Source organism: Cervus elaphus, chromosome 30, assembly GCF_910594005.1.
Source record: "Cervus elaphus chromosome 30, mCerEla1.1, whole genome shotgun sequence".
In the NCBI taxonomy this organism is placed as follows: Eukaryota; Metazoa; Chordata; class Mammalia; order Artiodactyla; family Cervidae; genus Cervus; species Cervus elaphus.
This window is the reverse complement of record NC_057844.1, coordinates 26,053,151-26,071,033: the sequence shown is the minus strand read 5'-3', so window position 1 is coordinate 26,071,033 and position 17,883 is coordinate 26,053,151. Positions and strand designations below refer to the sequence as shown.

Below are 17,883 nucleotides of genomic sequence, written 5' to 3'. Positions count from 1 at the left end.
CAAATGGTGTTTAATAATGCAGACACATTGTGGTTTGGGGTGGCAGGTGCTGTCCCGTCATATGGTGTTTTAGAATACAAAGACACATTCTTTCAGAATCAAGCATTCAAATTAATAGATTAGTAGCGTATTTCCTAGCAAAGATGCCTACAACTTATGGACTCAATTCCAAAATCTTGTTCTTTTAATAAGAACACCAGACACTCAACACAGAACACTCACCCAAATAATATGAAAACATTCTTTTAAACTGTAATGTTTAATAAACTTGCTGGATATTGTTCGCTAAACTGCCTTATCAACGAATGAATTACATTTTCAACAGTGCCACCAGTTGTCTGATGCCCTGAACACTTGCTACAGTGCCAGCTGGGTTTTTCTCTGCCTTATGAGCAAAACCCCTCAAGGTTTTAGGCTCTGGTTTAAAAAAAAAAATAAAAGTAGGGTTAACACAAGTCTGCTTATGCTTAAAATTGCTTATTTTCAACTTTAGTTTTCAAAATGTACTCCAGGTCATTTCAAATTTCATGCTATCTGAAGGTAACAAACAATGTAAGAGAACATTTAATTATAAATATGGTACTCTAAAAATGGAAAGTTCTCATTTCATTCTCTATGCTCAAACACAGTAAAATAAATGTATTCAATTTCTCGTTACTTCTGCTTTTCCCCAAAGAAGTAAGGTGGTTAAACGTTATACACCTTTCCAAGACAATGGCCATTCATGGATTCAAAGAATTTCAGGGACTGAAATGGACCTTAAATATTACCTCTTCTACCCTACTTCCATTGAGAGACCAAATGCCCACTATAAAAATCCCAGCCACGTGGTCAAATGGCCTCTGTGCAAACAGCTACAGTACTGAAACCATTATTTCCTGAGGCAGCCCGCTAATTGTTAATAAGGTGAGTTATGTTCAAATGATGCCCCTTTACTTTTTCCATTTGTCATTCTAATCTCTCACCTCTGAAGCCACTCAGTACAGTGCATTTCCCGATAGGACAAGGCTTCCAAAATCTGCAAAGAGCCACTGAACCCCTTCTGTGTCTTTTTTTTTTTTCCCAATTATTTTTATTAGTTAGAAGCTAATTACTTTACAATAGTGTCTTCTCTTTTTCAATTTCAAGAATCCTAGTCTCTCTGGTTATTTGTAGTAAGATAGGACCCCATGACCCCTTGGTCCTCCATTGGTCAATATCTCTGGTTAATGGTGGTGCTCAAAGCAAATGAAATATTCTAGGTGTGCCCTGACCAACACAGAACAGAGAAGGGCAGTGTCTTCTTCTTTGTGAATAGAATACCAATGCACTTTAAGATCATATTGGCTTATAGGTAACAACATAACTTTTAAGCCTATACCGTGTCAGATCTCCATATTCTGAATTTGAGAGGTTAGTAATTTGGGTCGAGTCTAAGACTTCTCAATTATTCACGTTAATATCAAATTTATTACATTCATATTCTCCCAGCCTGTTACTTCCTGGATTCTCATTACCTAACATATTGCTCTCTCTCAGTTGAAGCCATTCCGTAATCATCATGGCCCTCTATGTACCCTTGTTACTACTCCTAAATATACTACCTTAGACAGACTGTGAACATTTTGATTATTGCCCTAAGTCTGATTGAAGGATTTTGAACCTAATAAAGGGGAAATGTGTAGTTCATGTTCATTCGAATTAACCCAATGAGATGAATCAGTCTTTATTTATGACCTACATAGAGCTGAAGAGTCCACTTATATTTTGCCATGCTTATAAATGAAATCAACTTACTAATTTTTTTCAGAGAACATAAACCATTTCATAGTATACATGATCATAAGATTTTGTGTTGGCTTCAGTCGGTTTGCTAATTCCAAGGCATATAGTGTACAGTGAAAAACATAGTTATTTTAGAATTTAATGCAATTAGCTGCTCTAAGAGATACTGTGACATTTGAAATGTCATCACCTCGAAGCAGATTTAATGGGAACCAGGTGGACAGGTTGCTGGCACCTGGATGCTTTTATGGCACACCTTCATAAAAGCACTGCCCTAAGTAAGAACACATCCTGAGCGTAGCTATTTAGCTTGGGATCATATAACAGATGGAGAATATATCACACTTTTTGAAGTAAGTGAGAAAGCTGACATAACAGTTCTAACCACATTTTACCAAGATGTATCTGATGACTACGTGATAAAAAAGTTCATTTCAAATATAAACGGTATGAGTTACTCCTGCCATTTGTATTCATATTATTGGTGTTACTCAGCTGGGGTCCACACCAAATAAAGATTACAGGAATATCCAATCGATCCAACTGATGTAAGCAAGGGAGAAAAATTTCACAAGATAACTTTAGCCCTTTCTTGATAATTGTATTATTTCCATTTCACATTTTGTCCTGGCATATGGTTATTATTTGGTAAATTTTTTTTTTTGGAAAGGGCAATATAAGAGTTTAAACATCAACTGGATCAATTTTATAAAGGAAACACAATCAACAAATAGTTAACAAACTCATAATTGTCTTGGTGATCTTAACTTGAGGTCTGTAGAATCTCTAAAGATGACTTCATGTAGCAAAATTAATTCATAATCTTGGTGTAGAGAGCTTGAGACCAAGGGACTGTGCGTGCATATAGAAAAATCATACATTTACTTTGCAAGTGGGTAAAGAACAACAAGCTGATGACATCAATATGCAATAATTGACAAGGCTCTATCACTTGAAACAAGGCACAAAAGAAATTCCTTTCCCGAAATTCCTTTGTCTGCATTCTCCATAGTATGTTTAAACCTAACGTTTATGGCACAGGCAACCATGTGCATAAATCAGAATGAACAGTGAAACATATAAAAGGTTATCATAAACAGAGTTTTTAAAAGACTATAGAACTGCTATTCATGAAGCTGGTTTACTTAGAGGAAGAGAAAAATAAAATGAGAATATTGGCATTAAATCCATGATAGCAAAACCACGGGAGCCAAGATATCAAAAATAAATGTATTTAGTTATGACTGTCAGGCAGCCTGCTTTGCCCCTACTGTCTGTTAGTCATGACGCTCACTGAAAGCCAGGATCTATACGCTCTGAATCTCAACCATTCGTCTTGGCGCCAGGTCTCCCCTTAGAAGGTGCGCTCTGTGAGATAATCGTTTGAAGGGGACCAAGGAGCCATCTAGTTTATATCCTCTCAATAAAATAATTCCCTCCATGATCTACTCCTTAGTTTGGATTCCCAGCCTGTAAAGAAGGAAGCTAGTCACTACTTTTTCAGGCATGTGCTCCATTTTATTTTAAACTCTATATTCAGAAAGTAAAGCACAATTTGGAATTTTATACATTTGTAAAGTGAAAGTGAAAGTGGGACTTCCCTGGTGGTTCAGTCAGTAAAGCGTCTGCCTACAATGCGGGAGACCAGAGTTTGATCTCTGGGTCGGGAAGATCCTCTGGAGAAGGAAATGGCAACCCACTCCAGTACTCTTGCCTGGAAAATCCCGTGGACGAAGGAGCCTGGTGGGCTACAGTCTATGGGGTCACAAAGAGTTGGACATGACTGAGTGACTTAACCTTCACTTTCAAACATTCCTTCCAGTTGTACCAATTACTGCTTTCAGCATTGACTATATCTGGTGTCCACGGAAATAATAAAGAGAAACAGTTAAAGCAAATTATAATTTCAAAGTTAAAATGAACCTGGTAAAAGTGTTAGATTTAAAATTTATATAGAATTTCAGACCTCTATAATAATTTTAATGTAAATTATTTTTTCCAACTAGGCCAGTAGAATACCATATTATGAATGAAATAGATTATGGGTTTTAGTTCTATATTAAAGTTGGGTAATCAAGTATTTTATATTTATTATGGTTACTTAACTTTTATATAAATATATAATAAAACATTATATATTTATTTATAATAAATATATAATATCATTTGGTGCTTTTGAAATAACTTTCACACACACATGTACCTATATACACACGCAAATTTCTCCCCCGGCAACTTTGGGAAAAATGCCTTCATGCCTAGGAGAAAGTATATTTACAATTTCTTTTTTTCAAAAAAAACAGTTGCCAATTTGTTTGATATATTCATTCTTGAGGCAAACCTGAGAGGAAAGTGTGTTAATGATTTTACTATAACCAAGTGAAACAGAGTTCTTCGCCAGAGAGTCTTATTTCACTGTTACTGTCAGTATTTGATACTTTGGATGTCATGTAATGTCATTCTGCAGTATCTTAAGTCTCACCTACTGATGCCAATCACGTCACAAAACACCATAAATATGATAATGAAGGTAAACCTTACTCCACACAGTCATTTCATTTTCAGTGTCTACTTACCAAGTTTTCTGAAAGAAAGTCACTGAACAACATAGGCAGTTTTTCCTGTTTATTATATAGTTATTCTAAGGGGTAAGCGTAACAACATTAACTTTGAGAGAAATAACATGGTCCAGTGTCAAACACAAAGTACAACATTTTACAACGAAACCACAGCACAAAGTGATGGAACGTTCAAAATCGGGTTCAATGAAACATTTCATCATTTCACTCTATAAAACCCTGCTGATGGCCTCAACTGATGAATTTTTAAAACCTGTTCCTGTTTAAAACATTTTAACACCAAATGTTCTTTTTTAAGAGAATACACATCCAGGCAACTCAAACTGTAAGCAGGACATATATCAACCTCTTTATAAAAATTTTATCCAAATTTGCAACATTCGTAGTGTATTTTGAAGTTAAATGTCCTGAGAATAAACTCAATTCCTTGCTTGTTGATGAATATAAGCTCAAAGAAAAATCACAAGAAAATTAAATTTCATAGTTCTTTGTCTGTGACCTTTCAGATACCTTCTACCCTAGCTTCAAAACCATTTTGTGGCCATATATAATATAAACACCCATGTATTACATGCATCATTTATACTATCTTGGAATTTATCCATCATCTTTACTAAAACGAACCACATTTTAAAGACACTATATATCATGCGCCCTGAAAAATTATAGCTAGGGCCTCAGATTTCCTATCTTTTCCACATGCGTTACAGGTACAAAATTACAAGTATTTTTCAGCTGACAGTATAACAAACTGCATCAGGCAACTGGTATATTGAATTCAATATATCTCTAATTTTCACACTACACTTCTGTGGGATACTGTTGTTACTGACATGCACAATTAGAGATGCTAATCAGGCTAATGCAAATATGCATAAATAGACAATGTATGCATATATAGTATATTCACTCAGTTAACAATTTCAAGTGTGTATATATTTATGTAGATATATACACACATGGCAAGTATAGTAAGGTTACTACTGAAAATACATCAACAGTTTTGAATCATGTTTGAAAGAACATACAGAACTGCCTTATAGGTTATCTGGCTTTGTTATGAAACTTAGTTCAAATCAAATATAGTTTGGATTTTCTTCTATTCATGTTTCAATACAATACCCAGTTACTTACAACCCTATAAATCAGCTTTTTAAATGAATATTGATTGACAATTGCCACACATCATACACATTAGAGAAACATTAGTGGTAGTATATAATCACTTTAATAGTTGACTATCAAGTCATAACAATATAAGCATTAATGAATGCTTATATTTAATAGTTAATAAAACACTGAATTTGTCTGAATTTGAAATTTTTTGTTTGTTTATCTGGTTTCCAAATTGTTTAAATCAGTACATCTGCCCTATTATTTGGAACCATTCTGCCATACTAGTTTAGCAAACTACCTTTGAACTTAAACATGCCCCAATTAATATGTCATGTGTAATGACTTATGACACAAAGGTTTTACATACAATTCCACAAGAGCCAGTAACTTACAAGGCTGTGTCACAAATACCATACTTTACTATTCATGGTCTATAAATATACACAATACTTACATAAGCACACCCATATACACACAGACCCTTGCAAATTTATATGAATGCCTACACACCTGGGTAGATATATGCCACATATGAAAAATTTAGTTCAATAGCTAAAATGTATGGAATTATTTTTCAAGGATATTATTCTATATATTAATTTATTTGTTTTAAGAAATGTGGTTTTTAGATTTCATTGCTTTTAAATGAAAAAAAAAAAATCATGTATAGATTTACATTGGATGTAACCAAAACCTCTGCTGGTTAACACAGGGAACCCATACGGCAATTGAATGCTGGTTCAAAATACTTTTAGAAGATACTTGATTTTTAAAAATATTTAGATGAGCCAATTTAAGAATACAGGGGTGTGTGTAAATGGGTGGACCTGATACTTCTTAAAAGTCTACGACAGTATGAAAACACGGGAATTTCTGCCCCATCCTATCCCCACCTAATTAATAAAGCAAGACAAAGAAGAAACAAACCATGTGGCTTTCAGAACCAGTCTTTTGAGTTCACAATGAAGTTTATACTTGATAAATGATTAGGATTTGCCTTTCTAAAATGCTAAAAGCAGGAGTGTATTTATTACATTGTTCTCTGTGATGACTAAAGGAAAAAAAATAAGTGCAAGTGAAAAAAAGTATCAAGCGGTTACCTAGAGTGCAGTGTCCTCACAGAACATTTCAGGTTTACCATAAGGACAAAAATGCATTGCTTTTCCTGGAGGTCTCTTCTGCCCAGGAGAACAATTTAAAACTTCAGTGTCTAATATTCTAAAAAGAATTCTGTAAGTAAGGAAATCTTAAGTGCCTATAAATCATCAATTCAGTTCCACCAAAGAAACAAAAACTTCTAGCTTGATGCTAAGGATTTTTTATATATATATATTTCTGCTTTAGTATAATGGAATTATGCTCTGCATAGAAAGAGATCGCAAACTCTATAAATGGTGTGCTGTTTCAATCTCTGAGGATTTTAGTTTCAAAAAGTAAATGATATATATTGCCTCTGAACAGTCCTTTAATAAAAGTCATATGTTCAAAAGATTAAATGCTGTGGAATAGCATTTCCCTCAGAACCGCTTGAATGGAAAGTTGGCCATGATATCTATCGGCAATTAGCACAAGTCCAGTTCCTTTTTGCCGTGTCTAAACAAAGCTCTGGGCTTCATATCAGTTGGCGATATCTGCCACTTACCCAGAACAAATAGCGTTTATTGGACCTTTCTAAGCAGTAGCTGTCCAAAAGATTGACAGTTCAGGGAAGTTAAAATTACTAGAATTTATTTTTGTTCTGGACTATCTGACCCCCACCAGATTTAAGGTAACTGTTCCACTGCTTTCTTTGCATTTTTGACAGTTCAGTCAAATACATACTAATCTTTTATGGACTCAACTGTATTAAGTAATGCATTTTACGAAGACATAACTAGAACAGACACCAGCCCAGGCAACCTCACAGATGTTTACTGTTTCAGCTAAAACAAAGCAGTCTTTTGATCTCAGCAGGAGTCTCTGTTCACAATTTCTATTGGAAACAGTTTTAAAACCTGAAGTCTGGAACAGGTATTATTATGAACTGCTCTTTCAAGATGGAATGGTTCAGCTTGTGGTTCTCAAATAACCTGCCAGAGAAGTGTCTTTCTCTCCAACAGACAGGATAATAAGGCACTAATTATTATAGGGCTAAATTTTCAAATGCTGTTAGGTTGCCTGGACTTTTTAAAAAATATTATCTTTCTTATGGTTGGAATGTATTATTCACTTGGAAGGTCAGATAGTAGCATATGTAACTATAAACCAGATGGTAAAATTTGATAGTTGAGCAATTTATCAAGGAGACAAATTGATAACATTTAAAGCATTATATGACAACTGAATTTCTCTCCATCTTGAATCAAACATTTTGTTTTTAAATTCAATTTTCAAGTAAAATTTTGGGGAAAAAAACAAGTACAAACCTCCAAATGGCATCATTCATTGTGAATTTATCACCTACTGAGATATGTCAAGCCTGTGAAATAGCAAAACCATGCTACACAAGTCTTAAATCGTTAGTGTCTGAACTAGTAAAACTAAATGATCACTAGGGCATGGCTTAAATACAACAGACCATACACATTAAATTCATTCTTAACATTCAGCTTTAAAAATAATTGTTTTATGTTTAAGCAAAGCTGACTATAATTTTTAAGTAGAGGACTAGGAAAGCAGAATTAGTAGGTTAATGCTTAACAATGGGTTATAATCACAGACTTAGTTTAACACAAAGGAGTTTTGCATATGAAAATTTCCAAAACACCAGTAAGATCCAGAATGTATCAGAATAGAGATCTGGCTATATGGGACCTGATTTATATAGTACTGTTTAAAAGAATTTTTGCTTTTCAAATTGGTTTTTTGGAAGAAGTCCAAACACATTTTTTTTTAGGTCTGTATGTTTAAAAAAAAAAAGTTTCCTAACTTCAGCCTTTATACGTGTGAAAAATTGCATACATGATTGTAAGGAGGAATTATATAATTTATAGCAATGCCATTAAACAAGTTCTTCATGTTTAATCTATGCTTATGCTGTCTTCAATGAAAGATAAGTATAAAGAGTAAAATTTACTTTTAACAACAAAAATTAAGTTCCTAGTGTTTAATGTAAGTCTTCATGAGTTGTACATTTCACATGACTGTTTTTCCTCATATGTTGATTCACATATGAGGAGTATGATAAGTAGCTCTGAATATTGTCTAGGAAGAAAAAGAACTCTAATCGAATACGTTTATTAATTTGCAATAAAAGTACTTTAAAAATCAGCAATCCAAATTTTAAGAAGACTATGTAACTTCAGGAGAAAATGTCTGCTTAGTGCCATTTTAACCTGCTTGGCTAGAAAATCTGCACAGAAAGGTACAGAAAAATTGTCTCTACATGTATACTTCTGAATAAAAAGAAAACCCCATCTACAGAGATTATGACTCTGTCTTGCTACATCATTAGTGTGTTCTGACACTAAGGTCGGGCCCATATATGAAATTCATCTAGTGCCAGGTCTGGCACAAAAACCTCACCAATTGAGACCATTTGTGTTCAATCTCCTCAATCAAATTAATCAAATCTCCTCTATAGGAAAAAAATAATCCCCTTCAAGGATTAATATGAAATACCTGGATATTTCCTTTTATATGATTTGGGGTTTATCACTTCAAGGTATGCAAAACTCTTTTGTGTATTTTGCTGTTAGACTTTTGCTTAGGAAACGTGAAACCTTCACCCAACCACAAACCATACACACTGCTCCATGGTCTCTTTTACACTGAGTCTCCTACTGAATCCAAATCATCCGAAGAGAGGGGGCGATACAGGTCCTGTAAGACGAAGGGCGGTACAGACTTGTTTACTTGGGTTTCTTAGGTGCCCTGTGGTTCTCTTAGGAGTGGAGCAACACCAAATGGGCATCCTTGGTTTCTAATGTCGTTAGACCTTCTAAAGTCACCACGTTTGGACAAGAGGAAAGATCATAACTGAGAAGCCGTCTAGACAGATGAAAAGGATGCTATTTTGCCTTCTTGGCTTGAGCTGCTCGTGAGCTTTCACCTTCCTTTGTGTCGAGTTCTACAGCCCCTGAGGTCTGTCAGTGCCAACCTGCTGCTATTTGTCAAGGCAATTCTTCCTCAAACACTTCCATCCCATTCTGGGAAGAAGAGGAACATGCTTACCTCACACAATAATTTATTAGGCGCCCCAGCGGGCATTCAGCAAATTCTGGTCCCACAGCAGCAACACAAGGGTTGCATTTGTGTACTACATACATCCAATAAACACTGAGTTTTCAAAACAATATGTTTGGAAGACAGAAAGAATGCGAACCTGACCACCTCGCTCCCTTCCCAAAGTTCTCCCTGGTTACCTAAAGGCTCACCCATCACCTCCCCTCTTCTTCCCTCTGCCTCCTCCTGCTACAAGATCCTTCTGCTGGTCGCCAGGCAACCAGCTCAGATCTGCAGAGAGTGTCTAGAATCCTGGCTTCCTTTCTAATTTGAACCACCCACTCCTCACATCATCTGACTGATCAGATAATCTACAAAAGTCAGCCATGTGGGAGTATAATGGGGAGCTTCATTCGACCCACACAATGTAACACGTTTCTTCCTGATATATTAAGGAATGAGACCCCAGAAAGTTCATGGATAGAAGAGATCCTCCAGGATCTGCTTCTGTGACCAAACGCTTCTAGACAGCAATTTAAATGACAGTGTTTAGGAAAAACAGGACAGTTACTTGGTACACTGCCATTGGGGTTTTCATGAAGAAAAGTATCTGGCGTGCAGATTCCTATTGTATAGGACTATTCTAAAGTACAGAAGGAGGTAACAAAATATAATTTTAAATGAAGGAAAGAAAGCTGATTAAACCATCATAAATGATATAAATAAAAATATAGGTTTTCTTATTTGTGAAAAAGCAGTCAAATGTCTCAATAATCCTTAAAAAAAAAAGCAAATTACATTCCCGTGTTTCAAAATGAGGTAGGAAGTGTGAGCGTGTGTGTGTGTGTGTGTGTGTCTGAGTGTGTGTGTGTGTTGGGGAGAGAAGCAGCCAACTCATTTTCCTGGCCATGTTGCTAGGCAACACAGAAGGAAAAATAAAAGTAGCTACTGTTTTCCAATTTGCAATAAAAAGAGTTATATTTATTCTTTGAAGTGTCTTCTTTTAGCACTTGCCATCTTTCACTTATTTCAGTATTTCCTGCATAGGAGTACAGCCAACCATTTGAGAATATTAACCAAATTTGAAACAGGATCAGTTTTTAGGGATATTCTAGGCTCATTTTAACTGGGAGGGATTATTTGATGTAGTTGCCACCACACCAAGATGAAAGCTCCTCTCACTAAAGCAGCTGGGAATGTTTCCACTCGTTGACATGGTACATGGATGGAGGATGTTCATTTATGGCCTAAATTCAAAAGCCTGGAAACTGAACCATCTCTAAACTATCTCATGCTCTGCTCACATGTGCTTAATAACTGTTTTCAGAGGATGATAAACCTTTGTCTCCTTAAAACAGACGGGACTGTTTTTTCCCTCTCAAGTATGGGGCTGGCACTGGTAGCTTAAATGACAAAAAATTAAGACTCTCTAAGAGGACCATCCCTTATAATTACTTCCCAAGCGCTGGCAGTGTTAATTACATAAGCCACTGGCCACACAGCTGCTAGGAGTTGGATGGAAATTTTCTGCCTCAGTTGGACACAGTCATAGCGAAGTGGGGAATACAGAGGGAAGAAGCAGCACATTCTAACCTCATTTGCCAACAAATGGACAGCAGTGCCAAGCGTTTTATGTCCCCAAGATGGAAGTCTCCTCCATATAGCCAGCAGGAGGGACGCTCAGGTTGCTGGCAGGGAGTCTCAAATGCTCTAATCGAACACACTAACCTCGACAACTAAGCATGAGCTGAATCCTGAATCTAATGTAATTAATCCAGAAGATGACGAGAGATTTCAACGCCAGGTATACTCTCCAGGGTATGCACTTCAAATGAGAGACTGTGCTGTGCAAGAGGGCCCCAGCTGACCTATTGTTTTCTAAATTAGAAGTTTACTTTTATTTTTTGGCCTTGCTGTGGGGCATACAGGATCTTAGCTCCCCAGCCAGGCATCGAACCCATGCTCCCTGCATTGGGTGCATAGAGTCTTAACCACTGGACCCCAGGGAAGTAAGTCCCTGTCCTATTTCTAAAGGCTTGCCCCTGTAGATGGGGACCTCGCTGGGTAACATTTATGAGAAAAGAACCACTCATCACCCCTTCCTCCACTCAACCATAGACATCTGAGAGATTAAATGAATCTGGACCTTTCTTCTTCTAGTAGGTCACTAATGATTTCTATACTTTAAAATGCCAAATTATACTGTGACCAGGAAGAAAGCATAGGTATAGCACTCAGATGGAATTGGAGTAGAATGATAGTGTTTTCTATCTGGAAAGAGTCTTCTGTTTTTTGACTGGGGCCTGGAGAGGACCACAGACTTACCTATGACAACACAGTCATTTAGTAGAGGAACTGGTGCCCAGCTCCAGGCCTCACTGGATCATCTAAACAAGCTGGACCTGATATTCGGAGGTTCAGTGGAGCAGGATGATACAACCTGCTGTGTTGGCGGGCCAGGCTCCAAATGGATTAGGGGTTGACTCAAGTCCCCTGCCCGCCACTTTAGAGGGTGTGTGAACACAACCTTGGCAGGAGGCTTGCAAAGGGGTGCTTCCCTCTTGGAGGCAGTGTAAATGTATGGAACATAGAAGTCTCATTTTAAAGCACACATGACAAGAGATCAAATTCAAGAATCCAGGTTTGAGTTCAAAAGTTGTCAAGGAGCCTCACCTGTTAACATATTCAGGGAACAGCATCCTCAGAGTTTCTATGAGCACACATCCCTCCCCACCTTGCCTGTGAAATCAGGACACTGAGAGGTCCCCTGTTGCCTCCACTGTACCATCTGCCTCCTCCCCATCCCACTACTTTTATTCTTGCCTCGATCTTACTGGAAAGTATAAATCAGGTTGTGAGCGGATCCAAACAGCAGCTCTCCCATCCAGAAAGAAGAGCTAACCCCCAGCCTCTCCCTTAGCAATGGAGAAACTAACACCATTTCTGGTAGCTTTTGACTCTGATCTCCAAACTCAATCAACATCTCCATTATGACCCAAGAAGCTACAACAAATGTACAGGTCATGATGAAAGATAAGGTGCTCGGTGTGGGTTTCATTCACAAAAACACAGGTCACACGTACCCATCACACATACAGCATAGACCCTCAGCGGCTCTGGATCACCATCCTCTGCCATAAAGCAAGTCCCTCCAGGGCCCGCCCACCTCTCCAAACCAGGCACTTTCCCTTCTTAAGGAAGGCTGGTGACTAGCGATGAGGCCTCCAGTGAAAATCCTGATAGCCCAGGAAGTTTACAAACCAGTGCCATTAAAATCTTTGTGCATTCTAGACAAAATGAGAAAGGTGTTTAAAAGTGAAGCAGCAACAGTCTATTCTTCCGGGAATGAAGATTAGGACAAGTTTTACCAGGAAACTTAAGGTCCCAAGTCCTAGCTAAGAGAAACCAGAGCCAAAACCAGTGACCCACTGTCGGTCACCTCCTGCCCTCACCTGGTTCTTCCTTAGTGACAAGCAGCCCTAACTCGAGAGGGCTGTTTGCTGGCACCATGCCATCTGCACCAAGACGTGGACAGTCTTAAACAAGGAGTTCGCTTATTCTCTTACCCTCTGCTTCCGCAGGCTTCCGGGGCTGGTGGGTGATGGGCTAGGAGACTTGCCCGAGCGCGGAGTAGAGAGCTGACTACCCGGGGTTCCATTAACTGGAAGCACAAGAATCACAGAGAGAAAAAAAAAAATGACTTATTAAAGAATTCTCCTGACAACTCAGCTTCACAGAGCAACAAACAATTAAAGAGGGACATTTGCTAAAATTCCAGACACCTTTTTATCTACAGTCCTGAACACTAGCTTCAGGGAGAAACCTTCAGAAATTCACTTGTTTTGTGAGTCCGGTGTTAAATATAGCAGCAGGTTACATAGAAAAAAAAATGTACTTTGCACAGCTTTTCTGATGATTTATTAATGATGCTTTTAACTGTGCCCACAGAGATCTTAGGCATGTGGTTCTGAGACATTTTTCAATGGAATTCAAGCTTAATTCTTTAGTTTAGCTTCCTAGTACAAGCCAGTGGGAGTAAGCATTAGCACAGCTCATAAGCGATATTCCCAGTGACTTGTGAAAGCAGACTGCTGTCTTTTTAAGAGTTAAGCACTCAAGTCTAGTTAAGTTCCTGCATCCACTTGTGCCCTGTACATCCCTCAGCCTAACTTGGAAGGACCTGCCTCCAGCAGGACGAAGTAATTGGCACAAAGACTCAGAAACTCCTCACAGTTAGTTTGTCCTGCTGTTGAAGATAAAACTTTTTTTTTTTTTCTTTTAAACAGGTTTAAATCACCAGAATCAACCTGTCTCTCAAGACTGCTACACATTATCCCTAGACTGAATCAAAGTCACACAACTCAAGTAAGTCATCCTTTTCTCTTTGTAGCACTCCCTCTAAGAACTGATAAAACACTTAAAGAAATGAGTCTACAAAGATGTATCGAGTCGCCACTATTCTGCCTGTAAAAATGTCAACTTTTCTTTTGTTAGATGTTTTACATCCACAGCCAAGGAAGTAAGATTAGCAGTGAGACACACACATTCTCCAGGGTGCAACATAAACATTTTTCCATGAGGGAGAGAGCGATCATGCATTTAACTTACCTTCTATGAGTTCTAACATGGACACAGTCTCAGTGCCTAACCTGACAAGAGCAAGAAGCGAAATCCCTTCTCAGCACTAAACCCAGCACCGCGGAGGGAGGAGGAGGGAAGCGGCTGGATTAGTTAAGGATGGTTAAGGCTGCTCCCAGAGCAGGCTGAATGAGATGCAGGATTCATCAGCAGATGCCTTTCCTGCGTAAGGCTGACGTCTTCCAGGCAGCAGTGGGAGGTGCGGGTTCTGTCTTAGGCTACATCAAAGGTGTCGATTAAGCCTCATGCCAACGCGGAACCACCACAACCCCCACCGCACCACGGACTCCCGGAAGCCGAGTCCTTTCAGCATGTTCCACACTGAATCACAACCAAGTGCCTCTGGGGGCAAGAGACCCAGTGACTCATATGAAAATCAAAATGACAAGACCTCTTCCGAAGCCTGGTGACTCTCTGGGAACAAGGGTAATAAGTCCACCCTCAGAAAATTCAGTGGCGAGGTACATGTTTATTGATTTTTCACACACAATGTTTGCACCAAACCTCAGGGCCCATGGATGTGGGAAGTTCCCTGTTTTGTCATCTTCTCCAAAGACCTTTAACAAATGTCACAGAGCTCATGCGGTACTAATTTCTGTTTTGCCTTTGAAATTTATTTGGTGACTCCATCGAAAACACACGCAACCACACACATTTTTTTTTTTAACAGATTGAAGTAGGAAGCCCTGAGAATGCTTTGATTTGCGTGCCTTCTCTGGTCCTGTCTTTGTTGAATGGGCCTGCTGCCTAAGCCTCCTGGCACGGCCCTGCCCAACCAGTGACTCTAACAGGAAGGGGTCTGAAACAGGCAAGGACTCAAGAACTGTGGGCAGAGGCAGAATGTACAGCTAATAAGGCAGGAGATCCCCTAGGGTTGACTGGCAAACAGGCTCTGGGAATATCATCTTTGCCCACATTCTACATCACTTTACATCTTTACATCACCCCTACGCAGACTGGGGAAAAAATGAGCAAATGGGAAAGCAAACACAGTACTTACATTTTTTACTTTTGGGACTCTAATCTTAGCCAGTGGAACATTAAAAAAAAGAAGAAAAAAAAGATAAAATGCATGCCCAGTAAAACTGATTTAGGAATAGTCAGCTTAAAACAGCAAAACAAAACAACAACAAAAAGTCTGCATCTACTAAATACTCACTATGCATGCATCTCAGCTTATTGAAGACTTATTTTCCATGGACTAGTTAATACACTCAAACCTTTTATATATATACACATATACGTATATGCAGGGCTTCCCAGGTGGCTCAGTGGTCAAGAATCCACCTGCCGATGTAGGAGACCCGGATTCCATCTCTGGGTCAGGAAGATCCCCTGGGAGGGCACAGCAACCCACTCCAGTATTCTTGCCTGGGAAATCTCATGGATGGAGGAGCCCACCTGGCTATAGCCCATGGGGTCACAAAGAGGTGGACGCCACTGAGCAGCTGAGCATGCACGCACCTATTGTCTATTTGCGCGTGTGTGCACACACACACTATTATCTCACTGAACTCTCAGGGTCACCCTGTGAGGCAAGCAGCATAAAGATGATAACGTGACCAGTGAATACAGGGTGGAGCTGAAATCTGTGTACTCTTTACCCCCACCTTCCCCTATAACACCAGCCTTCTAATCTGAAGGAAAACTACACAACTCAACCCGAAATCACAACCAAGTTTTCTGAGAGGGGGAGCACTGGGGGTTGCTCTTGACCCCCAATCACCTATGGGGTCAAGACTAGCCTACACCCTATACAGAGAGAGTAGCAGGTAGTGAAGTCAGATCCTAAGTATTAGTAGCAGTTGGCCAGGTATGTAAGGTAAGCACTCCAAGGCAAGAGGACCACCTGTTTCATGGCTGGACATGGAGGAGGGAGCAAGCGTGGCACTTTGAAGGGACCCCAACAGGTGAGCATAGCAGCAAGTGCTTATGAATGAGGATGGAGGAGGTGACAAGGGTCACATAATGCAGGGTTTTGAAATTCAAGTTAAGGAGTCTTGCTTTTATCCAAAGCACCATGAGAAGCTATTGAACAATTTAAAGCTGGAACCCAGGGGATCAGACCTGCATTTTAAAAAGTTCTGAAGAGCTCTTAAGCTGTCAAGAATGGATGAGAGGAGAACAGTAACAGGAACAGGACATCCCTTAGTCAAAAGTCCAAGTGGGAGAGACTGGGGCACATTTAAGGGTCTTGTGGTCAAAGAGATGGGGTGGCTCTATCTTGGGTAGTGCAGTGGAGGTGGAGGGAAATAGAAACATTTCAGAGAGATTTAAAAAGTAAAAACTATAGGACATGGTAATCAATTGGTGAAAAGGATTAAGGCTAGAGGATTAAAGTGACAGCTCCTCTGTCCGTGGAATTCTCCAGGCAAGTTTCCTGGAGTGGGTAGCCATTCACGTCTCCAGGGGATCTTCCCAACTCAGGCATCGAACCCAGGTCTCCAGTCTGCAGGTGGATTTTTTATTGTCTGAGCCACCAGGGAAGAAACTTAAGACTCAACATGAAAAAAGACTAAGATCAAGGTATCTGATCCATCACTTCATGGCAAATAGAAATGGAACAAGTGGAAGCAGTGACAGATTTTATTTTCTTGGGCTTCCAAATCACTGCTGACAGCAACTGCAGTCATGAAATTAAAAGACGCTCCTTGGAAGAAAAGCTATGACAAACCTAGCCAGCATATTAAAAAGCAGAGACATCACTTTGCTGACAAAGGTCCATATTAGTCAAAACTATTTGTTTTTCCTGTAGTCATGTACAGATGTGAGAGCTGGACCAGAAAGAAGGCTGAGTGCCAAAGAATTGATGTTTTTGAACTGTGGGGCTGGAGAAGACTCTTGAGAGTCCCTTGGACAGCAAGAAGATCAAACCAGTCCATCCTAAAGGAAATCAGTCCTAAATATTCACTGGAGGGACTATGCTGAAGCTGAAGCTCCAATACTTTGGCCACCTGATGCGAAGAGCTGACTCACCAGAAAAGACCCTGATGCTGGGAAAGACTGAGGGCAAGAGGAGAAGGCAGTGGCAGAGGATGAGATGGTTAGATAGCATCACCAACTCAATGTACATGAATTTGAGCAAACTTCGGGAGATAGTGAAGAACAAGCATCATTGTATGTATCTTGATATACATGGCTGGCATAAAAAAAAGAAAAAAATTTGCATTGCAAATTGGTGTCATTTTTGCAGTGTGATATGAGGAAACTGAGGTTCAGAGAGGTAACCTATGGAAAGACAAGTAGATCAAAGGCGGGAGAGCTAGAAATGAGTCTCATTCACGTCCTACTCAAAGAACTGCATACTTTTCCTATGAGTGGCCAGCTCATCAGGACACGTCCAGGTCTATCGCTTCCTGTCTGCGAAGCTGAGAATGTATAGGCTTCTCTCTCACTGGGGCACTGGAACCTGCCTCCTTTATTTATAGCCAGTGGGCTCACAGCTTCTACTTATCTTGCCATCTCTCAGGAGGAATGAAGTTCAAGTGCCAAACAAGTCACTGACAGTGAAACATTTCTGGAACACAATCTGCTTGTAAGTTGGGATCGACCTGTCCTGTTAAGGTCAAAGTTCTGTAGAGACTCTTCCTCTTGGCCACTTAAAAAGCACCGTCAACTTCTTAAATTGGTTCTTGACCTCCAG

At 39.2% G+C, this 17,883-nt stretch overlaps 1 protein-coding gene across 8 annotated transcripts in view; it reads right to left on the bottom strand.

Annotated features, from left to right (window-relative positions):
• Positions 1–17,883, bottom strand: part of DCLK1 (doublecortin like kinase 1) — a 343,458-nt gene that overhangs the window by 69,068 nt on the left and 256,507 nt on the right. For 5 of the 8 annotated variants that reach the window (XM_043891772.1, XM_043891771.1, XM_043891773.1 and 2 more), the window contains exon 6: positions 13,169–13,263. In XM_043891772.1, coding sequence (XP_043747707.1) covers positions 13,169–13,263 — 95 coding nt within the window. Of the gene's footprint in view, positions 1–4,374; positions 9,261–13,168; positions 13,264–14,210; positions 15,538–17,883 lie in introns of those variants that run through there. The other 3 variants (XM_043891775.1, XM_043891774.1, XM_043891776.1) reach the window with 3 other exon arrangements.